The 20,192-nt window shown below is 43.3% G+C and overlaps 1 protein-coding gene across 10 annotated transcripts in view; it reads left to right on the top strand.

The window, feature by feature from the left end:
* LOC137372031 (myosin light chain kinase, smooth muscle-like) overlaps positions 1-20,192 on the top strand; it is a 433,121-nt gene that overhangs the window by 305,779 nt on the left and 107,150 nt on the right. For 9 of the 10 annotated variants that reach the window (XM_068035322.1, XM_068035326.1, XM_068035329.1 and 6 more), the window contains 4 exons: positions 5,325-5,405; positions 5,754-6,550; positions 6,994-7,110; positions 7,748-7,837. In XM_068035322.1, the coding sequence (XP_067891423.1) occupies positions 5,325-5,405; positions 5,754-6,550; positions 6,994-7,110; positions 7,748-7,837 (1,085 nt within the window). The remainder of the gene's footprint in view (positions 1-5,324; positions 5,406-5,753; positions 6,551-6,993; positions 7,111-7,747; positions 7,838-20,192) is intronic. The other variant, XM_068035330.1, reaches the window with a different exon arrangement.

The raw sequence follows: 20,192 nt of genomic DNA, 5'->3' as shown, positions 1-20,192 counted from the left end.
GAAGGTGGTGGTGCGCTGCCTTCTTGAACCGTTGCAGTCCATGTGGGGTAGGTACACCCACAGTGCTGTTAGGAAGGGAGTTCCAGGATTTTGACCCAGCGACAGTGAAGGAACGGTGATATAGTTCCAAGTCAGGATGGTGTGTGACTTGGAGGGGAACTTGCAGGTGGTGGTGTTCCTATGCATTTACTGCCTTTGTCCTTCTAGTTGGTAGAGGTCACGGATTTGGAAGGTGCTGTCTAAGGAGCCTAGGTGCGTTGCTGCAATGCATCTTGTAGATGGTACACACTGCTACCACTGTGCGTCGGTGGTGGAGGGAGTGAATGTTTGTAGATGGGGTGCCAATCCACCGGGCTGCTTTGTCCTGGATGGTGTTGAGCTTTTTGAGTGTTGTTGGAGCTGCACCCATCCTGGCAAGTGGAGAGTATTCCATCACACTCCTGACTTGTGCCTTGTAGATGGTGAACAGGCTTTAGGGAGTCAGGGGGTGAGTTACTCGCCACAGGATTCCTAGCCTCTGACCTGCTCTTGTAGCCATGCTATTTATATGGCTACTCCAGTTCAGTTTCTGGTCAATGGTAGCCCCTAGGATGTTGATGGTAGGGGATTCAGCGATGGTAATGCCATTGAATGTCAAGGGGCGATGGTTTGATTCTCTCTTGTTGGAGATAGTCATTGCCTGCCACTTGTGTGGCGCGAATGTTACTTGCCACTTATCAGCCCAAGCCTGGATATTGTCCAAGTCTTGCTGCATTTCTACATGGACTGCTTCAGTATCTGAGGAGTCATGAATGGTGTTGAACATTGTGCAATCATCAGCGAACATCCCCACTTGTGACCTTATGATTGAAGGAAGGTCATTGATGAAGCAGCTGAAGATGGTTGGGCCTGGGACACTACCCTGAGGAACTCCTGCAGTGATGTCCTGGAGCTCAGATGATTGATTTCCAACAACCACAACCATCTTCCTTTGCGCTAGGTACGACTCCAGCCAGCGGAGGGTTTACACCCCCCGATTCCCATTGACCTCAGTTTTGCTAGGGCTCCTTGATGCCATACTCGGTCAAATGCTGCCTTGATGTCAAGGGCAGTCACTCTCACCTCACCTCTTGAGTTCAGCTCTTTTGTCCATGTTTGAACCAAGGCTGTAATGATGTCAGGAGCTGAGTGGCCCTGGCGGAACCCAAACTGAGCGTCACTGAGCAGGTTATTGCTAAGCAAGTGCCGCTTGATGGCACTGTTGATGACACCTTCCATCACTTTACTGATGATAGTAGGCTGATGGGACAGTAATTGGCCGGGTTGGACTTGTCCTGCTTTTTGTATACAGGACATATCTGGACAATTTTCCACATTGCAGGGTTGTAGCTGTACTGGAACAGCTTGGCTAGGGGCGCCGCAAGTTCTGGAGCACAGGTCTTCAGTACTATTGCCGGAATATTGTCAGGGCCCATAGCCTTTGCGGTATCCAGTGCCTTCAGTCATTTCTTGATATCACGCGGAGTGAATCGAATTGGCTGAAGTCTGGCATCTGTGATGCTGGGGACTTCAGGAGGAGGCCAAGATGGATCATCAACTCGGCACTTCTGGCTGAAGATTGTTGCAAATGCTTCAGCCTTATCTTTCGCACTGATGTGCTGGTCTCCCCCATCATTGAGGTTGGGGATATTTGTGGAGCCACCTCCTCCAGTTAGTTGTTTAATTGTCCTCCACCATTCACGACTGGATATGGCAGGACTGCAGAGCTTAGATCTGATCCATTGGTTATAGGTTCGCTTAGCTCTGTCTATTGCATGCTGCTTATGCAGTTTGACACGCAGATAGTCCTGTGTTGTAGCTTCACAGGTTGACACCTCATTTTGAGGTATGCCTGGTGCTGCTCCTGGCATGCCCTCCTGCACTCTTCATTGAACCAGGGTTGGTCTCCTGGCTTGATGGTAATGGCAGAGTGGGGGATATGCCGGGCCATGAGGTTACAGATTGTGGTTGAGTACAATTCTGCGCTGTTGATGGCCCACAGCGCCTCATGGATGCCCAGTTTTGCATTCTTAGATCTGTTCGAAATCTATCCCATGAGCACGGTAGTGGTGCCACACAACACGAAGGAGGGTATCCTCAATGTGAAGGCAGGACTTCATCTCCACAACGACTGTGCAGTGGTCACTCCTACCAATGCTGTCATGGACAGATGCATCTGCAGCAGGCAGATTGGTGAAGACGAGGTCAAGTATGTTTTCCCCTCTTGTTGGTTCCCTCACCACCTGCCACAGACCCAGTCTAGTAGCTATGTCCTTTAGGACTTGGCCAGTTCGGTCAGTAGTGGTGCTACCAAGCCACTCTTGGTGGTGGACATTGAAGTCCGCCATGCAGAGTACATTCTGTGCCCTTGCCACCCTCAGTGCTTCCTCCAGGTGCTGTTCAACATGGAGGAGTACTGACTCATCAACTGAGGGAGGGCGGTCGGTGGTAATCAGCAGGAGCTTTCGTGTCTATCTTTGATCTGATGCCATGAGACTTCATGGGGTCCAGAGTCGATGTTGAGGACTCCCAGGGCAACTCCCTCCCTACTGTATACCACTGTGCCACCACCTCTGCTGGATCTGTCCTGCTGGTGGGACAGGACATACCCGGGGATGGTGATGGCAGTGTCTGGGACATTGTCTGTCAGGTATGATTCCGTGAGTATGACTATGTCAGGCTGTTGCTTGACAAATCTGTGGGACAGCTCTCCCAACTTTGGCACAAGCCCCCAGATGTTAGTAAGGAGGACTTTGCAGGGTCGACAGGGCTGGGTTTGCCATTGTCGTTTCCGGTGCTTAGATCGATGCCGGGTGGTCTGTCCGGTTTCATTCCTTTTTATTGACTTCGTAGCGGTTAGATACAACTGAGTGGCTTGCTCGGCCATTTCAGAGGGCATGTAAGAGTCAACCACATTGCTTAGGATCTGGTCACATGTAGGCCAGACCAAGCAAGGACAGCATTTTTCCTTCCCTAAAGGACATTAGTGAACCAGATGGGTTTTTACAACAATTGACAATGGTTTCATGGCCATCATTAGAATAGCTTTAAATTCCAGATTTTTATTAATTTTGCCCCTGAAAAACCAGGGGCAAGAATTGGAGATGTGGGGGTACTTTGGCCACCCTATTGACGTCTCTAGACGCACCTTAAACAGGCATGTGGCTGCTTTATTAAGGAAATCAGGGTCCTATTGCCACTTGTAATCAGGTACAAATGGGAAAAGACTGCACCGCATACGTTCCACCTAGTTGGTACCTGGTCTTGAATGGTCCTTAAAGGAACTGCTGGAGGCTGCTGAAAAATCCCTCTCAAAAATGTATCGAAGTTATATCTTTGTGGGGCCAGAAGGAACAGGAGTGCATGTCCTAGTTTCACAAAAACACTGCAGGCTACTGCCATCCCAGCCCCTTGGATTTTTCTTCCCCCTCCCTCCACCTACTCCGCCCCCCAGCCCACCCTATCTGCAGGTCAGCTCCATGTTGGAGCCAGCCGGAATCCGGCAGACCTCGAGCGATGAACTGCATCTGGGCACCCATTTGGTTCGTGCAGCTCAGCATTTCCATTCAAATGAGTCCTGATGCTGAGTTTGCCTCAAAGCCTCAGGTTGGCACAATCACTCCGCGGATTTGCATTCTGGACGTAAGTCAAATTTCTTCTCCTTCATTTTATTTTACTTTTTTTGCTGATTTTCCTTCTATTGTGAAGGTATTGTCCCTGCTGGGATACAATTTAAAGGGCGCTGAATTATTCCCAAAAGGCCATTCTTAACATGTGAAGCTGGACCAGGAGTGATGGTGGACTCTTTTCCCAAGCCTCATCCTGTTACTACCTCTCTCTCCTCCTTTAAGACGCAACTTAAAAACTACCTCTTGGCCAAGCCTTTGATAGCCTATCCTAATGTTTCCTTACGTGTCTCGGTGTCATATTTTGTTTGATAACACTCCTGTGAAGTACTGCAGGATGTTTTACTATGCTAATGATGCTGTAAGAATGCCAGTTGTTCTTATCTTAACACATCATTGCAACTGTGGACCTTACAGCATGGAGAAGCCGGGACTATATATAGATGATCGTTTTCCTCATCAACCAGCAGTGCTCAGACCAATTGTAGCTTCTCTGCTGCCATTCCAGTTCTGCACGGATCAAAAGTTAAACATGGAGCCCTCTGGCCTGCACGTCTCAGTTACATGTGACTTTGTCACTTGAGACTGTTAATTTAAACATAAATGTGTGACAATTGAATATTGGCAGATCGCCTTGGAATAATATACTGATTTTTTAGTTCTAGTTTTAGGATTGTGGACCTGTGAAGCTAAGTGAGTTTCACAAAAATAAACATATGGCAGAGTTTATATCCTGAGCAATTTATTCATATCCTACTGCTCGTCAAGGCATTAATTCCTTGCTGGGCAATGGTTTTATGGATGTTAATCATCTTTTTGTACCTGAGCCAAATGGTCATTAAGGATTAACAGTTGCAAGTAACAAAGCAAAGACCCTTACTGATATTCAGGAATCAATCAATTCTGCCCTATAAATCTTCCCTGATGCCTCAGTGAATAGCCAAGCAGCATAGTCAAGGAGGGTTCCAGAAGGGCTGCCAAGCCTTTCAACCATGGGAACATCATCACCATGCATGACCCTAACCTCAACGAGCATCCACATGCAAATTCACAGCAGGGCTGCTGAATAACAATTGGGTATAGAAGTTCTCCCTAAACCATCTATTTTTCCATTTATTACCATTACCCAAGCTGAGATAAGGTAAATCCAAACCAGCCAGTGATTAAACTTGGGACCTTCCTTGACTATGCTCCTCAACTACACTCTGAGGCATTGGGGAAATCTATGAGAATGAGTTGATCGATTCCTGAAGATCAGGAAGGGTCTTAGCATTGTTACTTGCAACCATTAATCCTTAAAACATTTAGCCATTGCTTTAAGAACCATAAGGGGTTTATTTCTTTTGCAAAGGAAGAGTCTGCAGCCTGAGTTTATCTCATCCTACAAATCTGATTCAGCTCATCGTAGTAGGCTTGTTTTGCTTTGATAAGCAGTTGAATAGTTATACACAAGCTGCTCTGCACAGATGCTGCTCACATTGTGATGGACAGATAGCAAGTATTTGTAACCATTATGCCTAAATTCACATTTTCTAAATAATTGCTCGCATTTGCTACATTTCGGATGCATGTACTAATATGGTTATTCATAATAGTCACTTTATTTTTGTAATCTATTTTCCATATATGATTTAACTTCCCCCCCCCCACCCCACTCTCTTTTTCTTTCACAAATGTCAGAAATCAAGTTGGCAAGTGCAGCTGCCACGTGTCTCTAGTGGTCAAAGAATGCTCCCTTTCCAGAGAAGAAGCCAAGGAAGAGTAAGTATGATTCCCACATTACTTGGGAGAGTTCTATTTTTGCACTGACTGTACTAAGCTCAGCCAGTTCTAGCCTGGAAAAGATTCAAAACTAATCCCCAAAAGTGACCAAACAAATTGTTTACATCACACAGCTGTCCCATAGTGCATGGTCCAAGTAGAGTCTGTCTCACTTTTTTTCATGCCCTTACATGGTCACTGAAGTCATCAGTGATGCAGTACAGCAATAGATTGTTTTCATGTAATAAGCCTTTCCCTTTTATAAACATTCTTGTATCAAGCCTGGGGCTGTTCTGTAGCTTTCAAACTAACCTCTTGTTAATTCTTTCCTTTTGCTGCTGGTAATAGTAAGGAGCAGTTGAATGCCAGTGTCTTTGAAGAGGAGGAGGGTAGTGGTGATGGCATAGCGAATGTTGGTAAATCTGATAGTGCTGAGAAGAGCACAGCAGAAACAAAAACAAGCACAGACCACGAGAAAGCATTCCGTGGAGTGCTTAGGAGAAAAGTTGAAACCAAAGAACAGTCGGCAGAGCAACTTAAACAGCAAGAGGCTGAGCAGAAAGACTTCCGTTGTGTACTAGGGAAGAAAGTGATCACCAAAAGCTTTTCTGAGGAAGAACTGAAGGGACGATCAGCAGAACAAATGAACTTCCGAGACTCTCTTTCCAGGCATGTAAAAACGACCAATTCATTTGAAGAAGAAAAAAAAATTTCAAGTCCTCAACAGGTAGATTTCCGGGCAGTACTTGGTAAAAAGAACATTCCCAAAATATCGCAAGAAATGATCACACCAAAGCAAGCACAATCGGATTTCAGGAGTAATCTAGACTCAAAGAAACAAACTTCTACTGACAAAGAGGCAAATAATGATGCTGAAAGCATTCAGTCTGTAAAAGTGGACTTAAATGATGATGGCGATTGTAAAAATGGATGTTCATGTGTCGATGGTGGAGTAATTGATCAGAAATCTGAAAGCACAGGCAATGCACCTGTCTTTAAGGAAACATTAAAGGATGCTCAGGTAGCAGATGGGGAACGTTTATTATTGCAATGTCAGGTTGTTGCCGAACCACCTCCAATAGTCACCTGGACTATAAATGGAAAGGCTATCAAGTCATCCAAGTTCATTAATATATCTCAAGAAGGTAACTGACTTCCATGGAGATTTACATTAAATCCTAAGTCTTAATAAACATTCAAACAGTACACTGTAGTTATATTGAAAAACTGTTCAATAGAATTTCTTAATAAAGTAGTATTTCATTTACTTATTGTACTGACAAAGCTTTCATCCCTATTTAATCTTTTAAAGCCCTGAGGACAGTGCATATTTGTTGTTCACTAATGATTATTGATATAACTGCACATCGGTATTTCAAATGTCAAAATATTCCTTAAAGTCAAGTTTTCTTTTGTAATACATGATCTTGTTACAATAAAGATTTGTCGAAAGTTTAGAACATATTTTTATTCGTCTGGAGTTGATGAATTCTTATCCTCAAAAGCTGTGTGAAGAGTTAAATGTATTTGAATCTTAGTTTAAACTCCTTATGGACTGTAGACTCTCACAAGCTTTTATTTATGTCAGGATCACATTGTACACTTACAATTGAGGAGGTCCTGCCTGAAGATGAAGGCCAGTACAAATGCATAGCTGAGAATTCTGCAGGGAAAATGGAATGTGCTTGCTTGGTTACAGTGGCTGGTAAGAGCATTGAGTAGCATGAGAACTTGCAATGGAAAACATTCCTCTGCATGCAACATTGTTTGTCTTTTCTTCCTGTAATTAAACTGCAAAATTAAAAACAAGATTCCTTCCACCAATTTGTAGCAGAAACAAATTACTAACACAAGATTAAGCCAGAGATTCCCTCAGAACAAACAAATATTTAACAGCCCAAACCAAAATGAAAATGATCTTGGACAGTTAAAATCAAGAATCTTGAAACCTCTTGGCGTCCGATTTTAAATCTGTGCAAGTGGGTGGGTTTTGAATGAGTTAATATTTCACCCTTTGAGTACTAAATGAACGTGCATAAATTTTGGTCAAGGTTTATTTGTAGAAATAATTTCCTTTTATAATGGTGAAAATTGTATAAAGATTGGAGAAATACACAGTAATCTAGGCAATTTCCTAAATCTCCGTTTTCTCCAAAGAACCAATTAAAATTAAAACCATGAATAGTCAAACAGCATTGAGTTGATTTTATAAGGAAAGTTTTGTTTGGTATCTTCAAAATAAAATGCTTTTTAACTACTCTTAAATAGTTCTATTATCTTCATCAGAATATAAACATTATTTATCAGTCATTCCAAGTTATTTTAGAATAATTGTTTTTCAGATGCAGCTGCACCAAAGGCTCCCAAAACTACTGAGAAAACATCAAAGACGGCAAAATCCACTCCTATTCCCACTTCAGAAACAGACTGTGGTAAGTCAAGATCACTTATCCAACCTGTTTCCAAATAAGGAATGGATTGGGCTTTCAGCTATTTTCCCATTAGTTAAAGGATATTCACTGAAGAAGTTGTCATCTGCGATGTTGATATACTATGTTGTTTTAACCTTTGGCACAGGATATGTGACTTTCTCCTTTGTGGAACAAACTATGCTATGAATGTTAAATATCAAAAACTAATGTAAAGGAGTTTGAAGTTAACTGAGCAAATTCCATGTTTTCTGTCTTAATTATGAAATAAGATTTCTTTCTTTTAAGCAAGTGACAAATGTGGCAGAGGATTTTGAAATGTACAAATTTTGTTTCTTTTAAAGGCTTTTAAGTAGAAACTTTTTTAAATCAAAAATGATAAATGATCTGAAGCAGAGGTTTTAAAAAGAAAGAGAATGCTGTTATAATTTTCCTGTTTGTAGATTTTGTACATTAAACAAAATTGATATCATAGTTACAAAATTCTATACCCTATATTGTACCTTTCTGAAATAATGACGGCCAGTGATAAGGGGACTAGTTCATAACTATGGCACTCCCAGCAGGGAGCCACATTTGCATGGAGCATGGGCCAGAGAATCAAGCCTTTTTTTTAGAATCATAAAATGATGCAGCAGAGAAGGAGGCCATTTGGCCCATTGTGCCTGTGCTGGCTCTTTGGTAGAACTATTAAATTAGTCCCACTCCATTACTCTTTCCACACAGCCCTGTTACCTTTTTCCTTCAAGCATTTATCCAATTCTGTATTGAGAATTACTATTAAATCTGCTTTCACCAGCATTCAGGCAGCGCATTCCAGATCACAACAACTCCCTGCCTAAAAGAAATGGCCAATCTCGCCTCAGGTTCTTTTGCCAATCACTTTAAATCTGTGTCCTCTGATTATCTATCCTTCTGCCACTGGAAACAGTTTCTCCCAGTTTAGGCTATCAAAATCCTTCATGATTTTTAACACCTCCAAATAAAAACAGAAAGTGCTGGAAATACTCGGCAGGTCTGGCAGCATCTGCAGAGAGAGAAACAGAGTTAACATTTCAAGTCGATGAAAGGTCATCAACCTCTAATGTTAACTCTGTTTCTCTCCCCACTGATGCTGCCAGGCCTGCTGAGTATTTCCAGAACTTTCTGTTTTTATTTCGGATTTCCAGCATCCGCTGGAAATTTTGCTCCTCGTAACCTTCTCTGCTATAAGGAAAACAATCTCTGCTTCTCCAGCTTCTCCACATAACTGAAGTCTCTTATCCCCGGTACTATTCTAGTAAATCTCCTCTGCACCCTCTCTCAGTCCTTTGCATCCTTCTTAAAGTGTGATGTGTGGAATTGAACACAGTAGTTCAGCTGAGGTCTAACTAGTGTTTTATAAAGCATTAGCATAACTTCCTGCTTTTGTACACTATGCTTCTATTAATATAAAACATTTCAAACCAGCTTCAGCCAAAATTGCTGAATGAATGATCTGTCTCGGCCTCCTCCTGTGGTTCCGAGCATCACAGATGCCAGTCTTCAGCCAATTCAATTCACTCGAAGTGATAGCAATAAATGGCTGAAGGCACTGGATACAGCAAAGGCTATGGGCCCTGACAACATCCTGACTGTAGTACTAAGGATTTGTACTCCACAACTAGCTGCGTCACGAGCCAAGCCGTTTCAGTACAGTTACAACAATGGCATCTACCCAACAATATGGAAAATTGCCCAGGTATGTCCTGTCCACAAAAACAGGACAAATCCAATCCAGCAAGTTACCACCCCATCAGTCTACTCTCAATTGTCAGCAAAGTGATAGAAGATGGTCATTGACAGTACTATTAAATTTCACTTACTCAGCAATAACCTACTTAACAATGCTCAGTTTGGGTTCTGCCAGGGGCAGTCAGCTCCAGGCCTCATTACAACCTTGGTCCAAACATGGACAAATGAACTGAATTCAAAAGGTGACTGCCCTTGACATCAAGGCTGCATTTGATTGAGTGTGGCATCAAGGAGCTCTAGCAAAATATAAGTCAATGGGAATCGGGGGAAAAGTCTCCACTGGTTGGAGTCATACCTAGCACAAAGGAAGATGGTTGTAGTTTTTGGAGGCCAATCATCTCAGCCCAAGGACATCGCTGCAGGAGTTCCTCAGGGCATTGTCCTAGGCCCAACCATCTTCAACTGCTTCATCAATGACATTCCCTCCATCATAAGGTCAGAAGTAGGGACCCTCGCTGATGATTGCATTGTGTTCAGTTCCATTCGCAACTCCACAGATACTGAAACAATCCATGCCCGCATGCAGCAAGATCTAGATGACATTCAGACTTGGGCTGATAAGTGGCAAGTAACATTCGCACCACACAAGTGCCAGGCAATGACCATCTCCAAAAAGAGAGAATCTAATCATTTCTCCTTGGCGTTTAATGGCATTACCATCACTGAACCCCACCCCCCCCCACCCCCCTGCCTACCAACATCCTGGGGGTCACCATTGACCAGAATCTTAACTGGACCAGCCATATAAATACTGTGGCTACAAGAACAGGCTAGAGGCTGGGACTTCTGTGGCAAGTAACTCACGTCCTGACTCCCCAAAGCCTGTCCACCATCTACAAGGCAAAAGTCAGGAGTGTGATAGAATACTCTCCACTTGCCTGGATGAGTGCAGCTCCAACAACACTCCAGAAGCTCGACACCATCCAGGACAAAGCAGCCCGCTTGATCAGCAACCCATCCACCAGCTTAAACAATCACTCCCTCCACCGCCAGTGCACGGTGGCAGCAGTGTGGACCACCTGCAAGATGCACTGCATCAACTCACCATGCCACCTTCGACAGCACCTTCTAAACCCACGATTTCCCCCAGCTAGAAGGACAAGGGCAGCAGACGTATGGGAACACCACCACCTGAAAGTTCCTCCGCAAGCTATAAAACATCCTGAATTGGAACTATATTGCTGTTCCTTCATTGTCGCTGGGTCAAAATCCTGGAACTTCATTCCTCACAGCACTGTGGGTGTAACTACACCACTTGGACATGCAGTGGTTCAAGAAGGCAGTTCACCGCCACCTTCTCAAGGACGATTAGGGATGGGCAATAAATGCCAGCCTTTCCAGTGATGCTCATTTCCCATGAACTAATAGCCATTTTTAACAGCCTTCTCAACTTATCATACCACCTTCAAAGATTTGTGTACATACATTCCACAGGCCTCTGTGTTCCTGCATCCCCTTTACAATAATACCATTTAGTTTGCATTGCCTCTTCTCGTTATTCCTACAAAATGTATCACTTCACACTCCAGTATATTAAATTCCACCTGCACCCTTTGAGTCTGCTGAGTTTAGTGTCATCTGAAAACTTTGAAATTATGTCCTGTACGCTCAACCCCAGGTTATTAATGTATATCAAAAAGATCAGTGGTCCTAGTATGGACCACTGGGGAATTCCACTGTATACTTTCCTCCTGTCTGAAAAACAACCATTTGCCTTTTGTCCTTTAGACAATTTTGTATTCACACTGTCACTGTCCCTCTACTCCGATGGGCTTTAATTTTGCTAACAAGTCTATTATGTGGTACTTTATCAAACACATTTTGAAAGTTCATATACACAACATCAACTGTGCTACCCTCATCAATCCTCTCTGTTACTTCAGCAAAGAACTCAATCAACATAGGTAAAAATGATGTGCCTTTAACAAATCTGTCTTCACTTTCAATTATTAGTCCATACTTTTCCAACTGCCAATTAATTTTGTCAAAGATTATTATCTCTGAAAGCTTCCTCACCACCAAAGTTAGGCTGACTGGCCTTTAATTGCCAGGTTTATCACTCTGCCTTTTTTTGAACAGGGCATAACATTTGCAATCAACCAGCCCACTGGAACCACGCCCATATCTAAAGAGGATTGGAAAATTGTGACCGGAGCATCTGCAATGTCCACCCTTACTTCCTTTAGTAATTTAGGATGTGTACCATCTGGTGGCTTTTCTACTTTGTAGTAATTTGTAGTTCAACCAACACTGTCCATGTGTACTGCTTCCTACTTGAAACAGGGTATTGCAGAATGAACCCTCTACAGCAGACTTTAGAAGATTTACTGCTAACACATGATATAAGTAACACCTTTATTAACGGAGAAATTATTATAAATAAAACCTTTTAAATGTGTTCCTAATCATCATGAAAAACAGTGGTCAAGGGACAGGCAATGTTTGTACATATGCAGACAGAAAGAATATGTACAAACATTGCGCCTGTTTCAGCTGAACGAAATAAGCCATTCGCTGGTTCATTCCTCAGGGTGATGCCATGACCAATCAGAGTCAATCTGCCTGGTTTAAATTTTAAGCAAAGCTTGGCAGTTAACTGTCAGTCACCGTAAACTGGTGTGTTCGCCATGGCAAAGCCTCTACCAATCAGAGTTCACTTGCCAACCAATCAGCACTGTCTTCTCATGCACTATAAGTTGTTGTTTTCCCTTACGTTGGTTATTCTTGCAATTGTCCTGATGAGTGTGAGATGAAAAACTTCGACAACATGTCTCTATTTTCAGCAAACTCAACTTCAGTATCAATGCAATTTGCTTATGTGAACAAGTAGGTTTTCCACTCCATCAATATACAACAGGTGTGTGATCACCACCACCACAATGACAATAACTTATATTTATATATTCCTTTATGTCTCGGAACCGTAGTTTCTCCTCAGATTAAAACAGTGGTGCCTTTAAAAACAGTGCACCTTTAAGACAGAGAGAGCGAAGCTTTTGGATTTCTGGGGCACAGTGTGCCAGCTGCACTTGTTACCTAGGCCACATCAGGAGAGAGAGGTCACATGGTATAATGTTTCGATTTGACTGTGTATAAAACTTGCAAAAACCGGCTGAAACCAGTTTGAGAGACTCTCCAGTGAGGCGTGCCACTGAAGAAAAGAGCTGTCTATTCTCTCAGCAGAAATTCTACAAGGAGCTACAGGCCAAGTTACTTGCCTAAGGAGAAAAAAAAAGTCTTTTTTTTAAGAGACCATTTGTATTGCTGAAACTAGCAAAACTCCTTTTCTTTACTTCGAAGCCAGGAAGTATTTGCTTCAAGATTGAAACTCTCTTGACTGATTGTATTTTCTGGAAAATTTTGGTCTTGATGCCTGCTGTAGCCTAAGTGTTTTGAATGCCTAACTATTGAAGGACTATTTCATCAAATCCGCTTGGAGACTTAGAGTAGCATTTGATTATTTTCACATTAGAATACCTCATCCATCAGGAATGTAACTCACAAAGACTTACTTGTTTATTTATTCTTAAGAGACAGCTAATTTTTAAAAAACACTTTTAAAACCGGATAACTATTAGTTTTGAATGTATGTGTGTGTATGGGAGGAGTTAGGTTAAAATAAGAAATTATAAGGTCTTTAGACATAGGTTTATCTTATTCAGATTTAGTTTTAATAAATAGCTAAATTGTTGTCATCTAAAGATACTTGGTTTGGTCTATTTTATTCTGGGGGTTACGAGAGTGTTTAATTTGGCTGTTTTCCGGTTGGGTGGGAAAATGTTAGTAATATGCTGCGACCTGTGGAGTGATGGGACCGAATTGACAGTGCATTGCCCCTGCCTTGGTCATAATAGTTTAATATAATAACATTTTCAAGGTGCTTCACAGATGCATTATAAAACAAAATATGACACCGGTCCACGTAAGGAGATATTAGGGCAGGTGACTAAAAGCTTGGTCAATGAGGTAGGATTTAAGGAGTGTTTCAAAGGAAGAAAGCAAGGTAGAGAAGTGGTGATGTGTAGGGATAGTATTCGAGAGCTTACGGCCTATGCAACTGAAGGTGTAGCCACCAATGGTGGAGCGATTAAAATCAGGGATGCTCAAGAGGCCGGAATTAGAGGAGCGCAGATATCTCAGAGGATTGTTGGGCTGGAGGAGATTGCAGAGACAGGGAGGGGTGAAGCCATGTAGTGATTTGAAAACAAGGATAAGAATTTTAAAATTGAGGCATTGCTTAACTGGGAGCCAGTGCAGGTCAGCGAGCACCTGGGTTTGGTGCGAGTTAGGACACAGGCAGCAGAGTTTTGGATGATCTCAAGTTTATGAAGGGTGGAATGTAGTAAGGTAGCCAGGAGTGCCTTAGAATAATCAAGCCTAGAGATAACAAAGGCATGGATGAGGATTTCAGCAGTAGATAAGCTGAAGCAGGGTGGAGTCGGGCTTTGTTACAGAGGTGGAAATAGGCGGTCTTAGTGACGGCACAGATATGTGGTTGAAAGCTCATCTCGGGATCAAATATGGCACTGAGGTTGTAAACAGTCTGGCTGATCCTCAGACAGTTTCCAGGGAGAGGGATGGAGTCAACAGCTAGGGAACTGAGTTTGGAGCAGGGACCAAAAACAATGCAATGGCTTCAGTTTCCCCAATAATTAATTGGAGGAAATTTCGCTCATCCAGTACAAGCAGTCTGACAATTTAGAGATACTGGAAAGGTCAAGAGAGGTGGTGGTGAGGTAGAGCTATGTGTCATCTGTGTACATGCGTTAACTGATGTGCTTTTGGATGATGTTGCCAAGGGACAGCATGTAAATGAGCAATAGGAGGGGACCTAGGATTGATCCTTGTGTGACACCAGAGGCAACTGGGCAGGAATGCTAAGACAAAGCCATTGATTGTAATTTTCTGGTTAGGGTTAGATGGATAAGAATAGAACAGGGCGAGTGCAGTCCACTGTGTCAAAAGCTGCAGGCAGGTCAAGAAGAATGAGGAAGGAAAGTTTACCTTTGTCACAGTCACATAAAATACCATTTGTGTCTTCGAAAAGAGCCATTTTGGTGCTGTGGCAGGGCGGAAACCTGATGGGAAGGATTCAAACATGGAGCTCCAGGAGAGGTGAGCTCATATTTGGGAGTCAACAACACGATAAAGGAGTTTGAAGAAGAAAGGGCGGTTGGAGATGGGGCACTAGTTTGGAAGGATGGAGAGGTCAAGGGTTGTTTTTATGAGGAAAGGGGTGATGATAAGATTTAAGGTTGTTATGAAAAAGGACATAGAGGGACTGGAAATAAGGGTACTGAATTGGGGGAAGGCAGATTTCAATATGATAAAACAGGATCTAGCCAAAGTGAACTGGGAGCAGCTTCTTATAGGAAAGTCTACATCAGACCAGTGGGAGTCATTTAGAAAGGAAGTTGTGAGGGTTCAGGTCCAGTATGTTCCCGTAAAGGTGAAGGGTAGGACCAACAGGTCAAGGGAACCCTGGATGTTAGGGGATGTAGAGGATTGGATAAGGAAAAAAAAGGAGGCGTATGGCAGAGTCAGAGTGCTGAAAACAGCAGAGGCCCGAGAGGAGTATAGAAAGTGCAGGGAGTACTTTAAAAAGTAATTAGGAGAGCAAAGAGGGGGCATGAAAAATCACTGGCAGACAGGATAAAGGAAAATTCTAAGGCATTTTATAAGTATGTTAGGGGCAAGAGGATAACCAGGTAAAAAGTGGGGCCCATTATGGGTTCTAAGAGGCAATCTGTGCGTGGAGCCGGAGGACATAGGTGAAGTTTTGAACGATTATTTTTCATCTGTGTTCACTATGGAGAGGGACGATGTAGGTGTAGTGATCAGGGAGGGGGATTGTGATCAAATTAGTATTGAAAAGGAGGAAGTATTAGCTGTATTAGCGGGCTTAAAGGTGGATAAATCCCCAGGCCCAGATGAGATGTATCCCAGGCTGTTATGTAAAACAAGGAAGGAGAAGCGGGGGCTCTGACACAAATTTTCAGATCCTCTCCGGCCACAGGAGAGGTGCCAGAGGACTGGAGGACAGCGAATGTGGTGCCACTATTCAAGAAGGGTAGCAGGGATAAACCAGGTAATTATAGGCCTATGAGTCTAACGTCAGTGGTAGGGAAATTATTGGAAAAAGTTATAAGAGACAGGATTAATCTCCATTTGGAGAGACAGCGATTGATCAGGGATAGTCAGCATGGCTTTGTCATGGGGAGATCGAGACTAACAAATTTGATTGAATTTTTCGAGGAGGTGACTAGAGGTGTAGATGAGGGTAAAGTAGTTGATGTAGTCTACATGGACATCAGTAAGGCTTTTGATAAGGTCCCACATGGGAGATTGGTTAAGAAAGTAAGATCCAGGGTAATTTGGCAAATTGAATCCAAAATTGGCTTAGTAGAAGGAGACAGAGGGTGATGGTTGAGGGTTGCTTTTGCAAATGGAGGCCTGTGACCAGTGGAGTACCACAGGGATCAGTGTTGGTACCCTTACTGTTTGTAGTGTACATTAATGATTTAGACGTGAATATTGGAGGAATGATCAGTAAGTTCGCAGACGTCACGAAAACTGGTGGTGTCGTAAATAGTGAGGAGGAAAGCCTAAGATTACAGGACAATATAGATGGGCTAGTAAGATGGGCGGCGCTGCGGCAAATGGGGTTTAATCCTGAGAAGTGTGAGGTGATGCACTTTAGGAGGTCTAACAAGGCAATGGAATATACAATGGATGGTAAGACCCTAGGGAGTACAGAGGGTCAGACGGACCTTGGGGTACTTCTCCATAGATCACTGAAGGCAGCAGCACAGGTAGATAAGGTGATTAGGAAGGCATGCGGGATACTTGCCTTTATTAATCGAGGCATAGAATATAAAAGCAGGGTGGTTATGATGGAGCTGTATAAAACAGTGGTTAGGCCACATCTGGCGTACTGTGTACAGTTCTGGTCGCCACACTATAGAAAGGATGTCATTGCAGTGGAGAGGGCGCAGAGGAGATTCACCATGATGTTGCTTGGGCTGGAGCATTTCAGTTATGAAGAGAGACTGGATAGGCTGGGGTTGTTTTCCTTGGAGTGGCGAAGGCTGAGGGGGGACCTGATTGAGGTATACAAAATTATGAGGGGCATTGATAGGATAGATTGGAAGAAACTTTTTCCCTTAGTGGAGAGGTCAATAACCATGGGGCATAGATTTAAGGTAAGGGGCAGGAGGTTTGGGGGGGATTCAAGGAAAAATTGTTTCACCCAGAGGGTGGTTGGAATCTGGAACACACTGCCTGAAGGGGTGGTAGAGGCAGGAACACTCACGACATTTAAGAAGTATTTAGATGAGCACTTGAAATGCCATTGCACACAAGGCTACAGGCCAAGTGCGGGGAAATGGGATTAGTCTGGAGGGGTGCTTGATGGTCGGCGCGTTGGGCCGAAGGGCCTGTTTCTGTGCTGTAAGACTCTATGACTCTATGACGTCAGATTTGAAGGAGAGAGATCTGTTAACAATGTCAGTTAACACTGGAGCCAGGAAGGGAAGTTGGGTGGTCAATATTTTAGTGGGAATAGAGTCAAAAGAGCAAGAGGTGGGTCTCATGGACAAGATGAGCTCTGAGAGGGCATGAGGGGAGATAGGCGAGAAACTAGAGAAAGAGACAAGCTCAGGGCTACAGCAGGGCAGAGCCTTAAAAGACATTCGGCCCGCTGGGCTAGGGTAAGGGAGAGAAATGGCAGAGGCAGCTGATTGGATGGTCTCAATCTTGCTGACAAAAAAATCCATGAGCTCCTTGCACTTTGACAGCTTGCAGTAGAAAAGAGAAGCCAGGGGTTATCTTTACATTTTAGGATGATCCTGAAATAGTAAGTAATTTTCACAGACAAGAGCAGGACCCAATAGTGTTTTCTGTGGTCCTGCCAGATCTGGTGCTGAATGGCTAAACCAGTTGATTGCCATATCCATTCAAGTCTGTGTCCCTTAGACTTAAGGGAGCAGAGAAGAGGGCCATACCATGGAAATGACCAGTTTGAGAGAGAGTAATAGTTTTAATGAGGATGAGTGCATCGAAGGTGGAGGTGAGGATTTGGTTGTGCAGATAGGTAATTGCAAAAATGGCATGTTGAATGGAGGGCCAAAGGTTAAACAGTTGGGATTTTGTGAGTGAAGTTGCAAGTGAATTGGGGCAGAGCTTTTTCCAGGGAAGGGTACAGAGGGAAGTAGGGCTTGGAGAGGGAAGTGGGATGAGGGTAGAGAGCAATACAAGGATGTGATTAACACAATGGGAGTAGAGAGGCCATGTGAGATGGCAAGGTCAAGCGGCTGGTTGTTAATATGGTTTGGGGAGTTTGCATGGAGGGTGAGAATAAGGGAGGATCAGAGGGCAGTGAACTCTGAGGAGAGAGAGCATGATGAATTAAGATAAATTGAGGTGGAGGTTGAAATCACCTAGGAAGAGAAGTCACTTGGTGCAGAGAGTGAGGGAGGAAAGGAGCGAAGAGAGCTGGTTGAGAAAATTGGCATGGTACTTGGGCGGGCGGTAGAGAATGAGGATTTTAAATGAGAGGCAAGAGGCGTGGAACAAGGTGAGATGCTCAAAGGAGAAAAAAGTGACAGAGAAATAGGGCTTCAGGCCAAAGTGTGATGGGTTATAAGAGCCACACCACCACAACGGTCTGAGTGAGGCAAGTGATGGAAGTTATAGCCAGATGGGGAGGCTTCATCTAGGAGAAAGGTGTCATCACCCCTCAGCCAAATTTCCGTCAAGGCCATGATGTTGATGCAATCATCCACAATAGAATCATAGAAAGTTTACGGCACAGAAAGAGGCCACTTGGCCCATCATGTCAGTGCTCATGAATGGCAAGAGCCTTGTTTACGAATGAACAGACATTCTGGAGGGAGATGCGGAGAGGGTCAGTGAAAGTTGGACTACCAGCAAAGTATACAAGATCAACACTCAGCAGGCCAAGTTGGACAGAAAGGAAATTAGCAAGATCAGCCCCTAGCCGGTGAGCTGGGAGGGAAGGTCGCGAGAGTGTGGGATGGGACTTTTGTGGTTACTGCTCATGAGGAGGTAGTGACGAGCGCCTCAATGGGCCCTTCAGAAGATGCCAAGACAGGCACAGTGGGTAGCTGTAGTCTTATTCAAGAGGGAGTCAAGCCCTCAATGGTGACAGGAGAGAAGGAAGGTCAAAGAATATTGAAGGGTTGGGGTAGGGAAGGGTTGGCAGGGGGATGTTGCAAGTCTGCGCCAATTTCTGTAGCAGCTGTCATGACATTATTATACAACACATCCATTCCCCCAACTTTTTCACCTAGTTAGGACCATCAGAAAATGGCTGCTTGGAGCCAAGGGATACCACCTCCCCATAAAGTCTGATAGCACCCCTGAGCAACACAGGAGCAATGGTGCCACATCCATCGTGGAACATAGCAATAGCATTTTCAAGCAAAGTTTCAGCTGCCTTGGTCACTGTGAAGGCTTCCTGCAATATGGCCCAGACAAAGTTAGGAAGAAACAGATTAACTCCATTAAGTGTTTCTCTGACTACACAGGAATCACATTCGCTTCATGCCCACTACCATAGCCCACTCCGGGACTTAGCCTGAGAGCCACTGTCAGTGAGACAAATGGCCCAACATTGATTTCCTCACTAAGGCAAGCTGTCTGTGGAGACATGACCAGCACTGGCAGCCGGGAATGCTGATGTGGCCCAAAGAGCAATCTCCATTGATCCTCTGACCTCTCTGACGTGCGCTAGTTGTGTGCCAAAATCTACCCCAAATCCTTTCGTATTCGAAACTAAAGACAAATTAGTGGTGCCACATTGAATCAGCTTTTTCTTATTGAAGTTCATATTTTCTCCAAAACTTTGAAAGACTAATTTCATAGTATAATTTAATCATGTGTTTTTTAATGGAAATTAATATATACTTACAATGTACAGAATTTTCCTATATTTCAAACTGGAGGTTAGGTTCCAGGTATAATATGAAGAGCTATGGAGGGAATGACTATAAAATAAATATGAATTGCCAGTTACTTTTTGGACAGTAATCATTTATGATGACAGCTTAACAAACTGTGTATTCAACCATTTCCTTGACAGATTTTTATAGCTATTTTCAGTATTACCTAAAAAGGGCATCTCTCAAGTTGTAGCTTTAGCCTTTACATGCCCCCACAAAATGTGAGCAAACAGCAGACTTTAGTCCAACAGAATATTCCAAAGATGTTACACTGCCTAACAGTTAAAGATATGGGCACTTAGAATGGAAGATGAACTTTCAGTTAAATATTTTAATTGAGACAAATAATGTAATACAAACAAAGCACGAAGTGTGCCTAACTTCAACTTTAACATCAGCAGCAAGCCTTCAGTTTTCACCTTCTGCCAGATATTTTACTTCATTTTCATTTGGCCACTTTATGAAAGCTTTTCCTTATCTACACAGTTTCAAATTATCCATTTTTCTTAAGATAGATCGGCAGAAAAATACAGCAAGAAAATTTTAGAACATTTGAGAAAAGGGCATTAAATGTCTAAATTACATCATAAGTTAATCTTGATTCAGTTTTTTCTGGTAATGTT

This window comes from Heterodontus francisci, chromosome 7 (genome assembly GCF_036365525.1).
Source record: "Heterodontus francisci isolate sHetFra1 chromosome 7, sHetFra1.hap1, whole genome shotgun sequence".
Taxonomy (NCBI): Eukaryota; Metazoa; Chordata; class Chondrichthyes; order Heterodontiformes; family Heterodontidae; genus Heterodontus; species Heterodontus francisci.
Note: the sequence above shows the minus strand (reverse complement) of the source record. Positions and strands in the feature narration are given on the sequence as shown.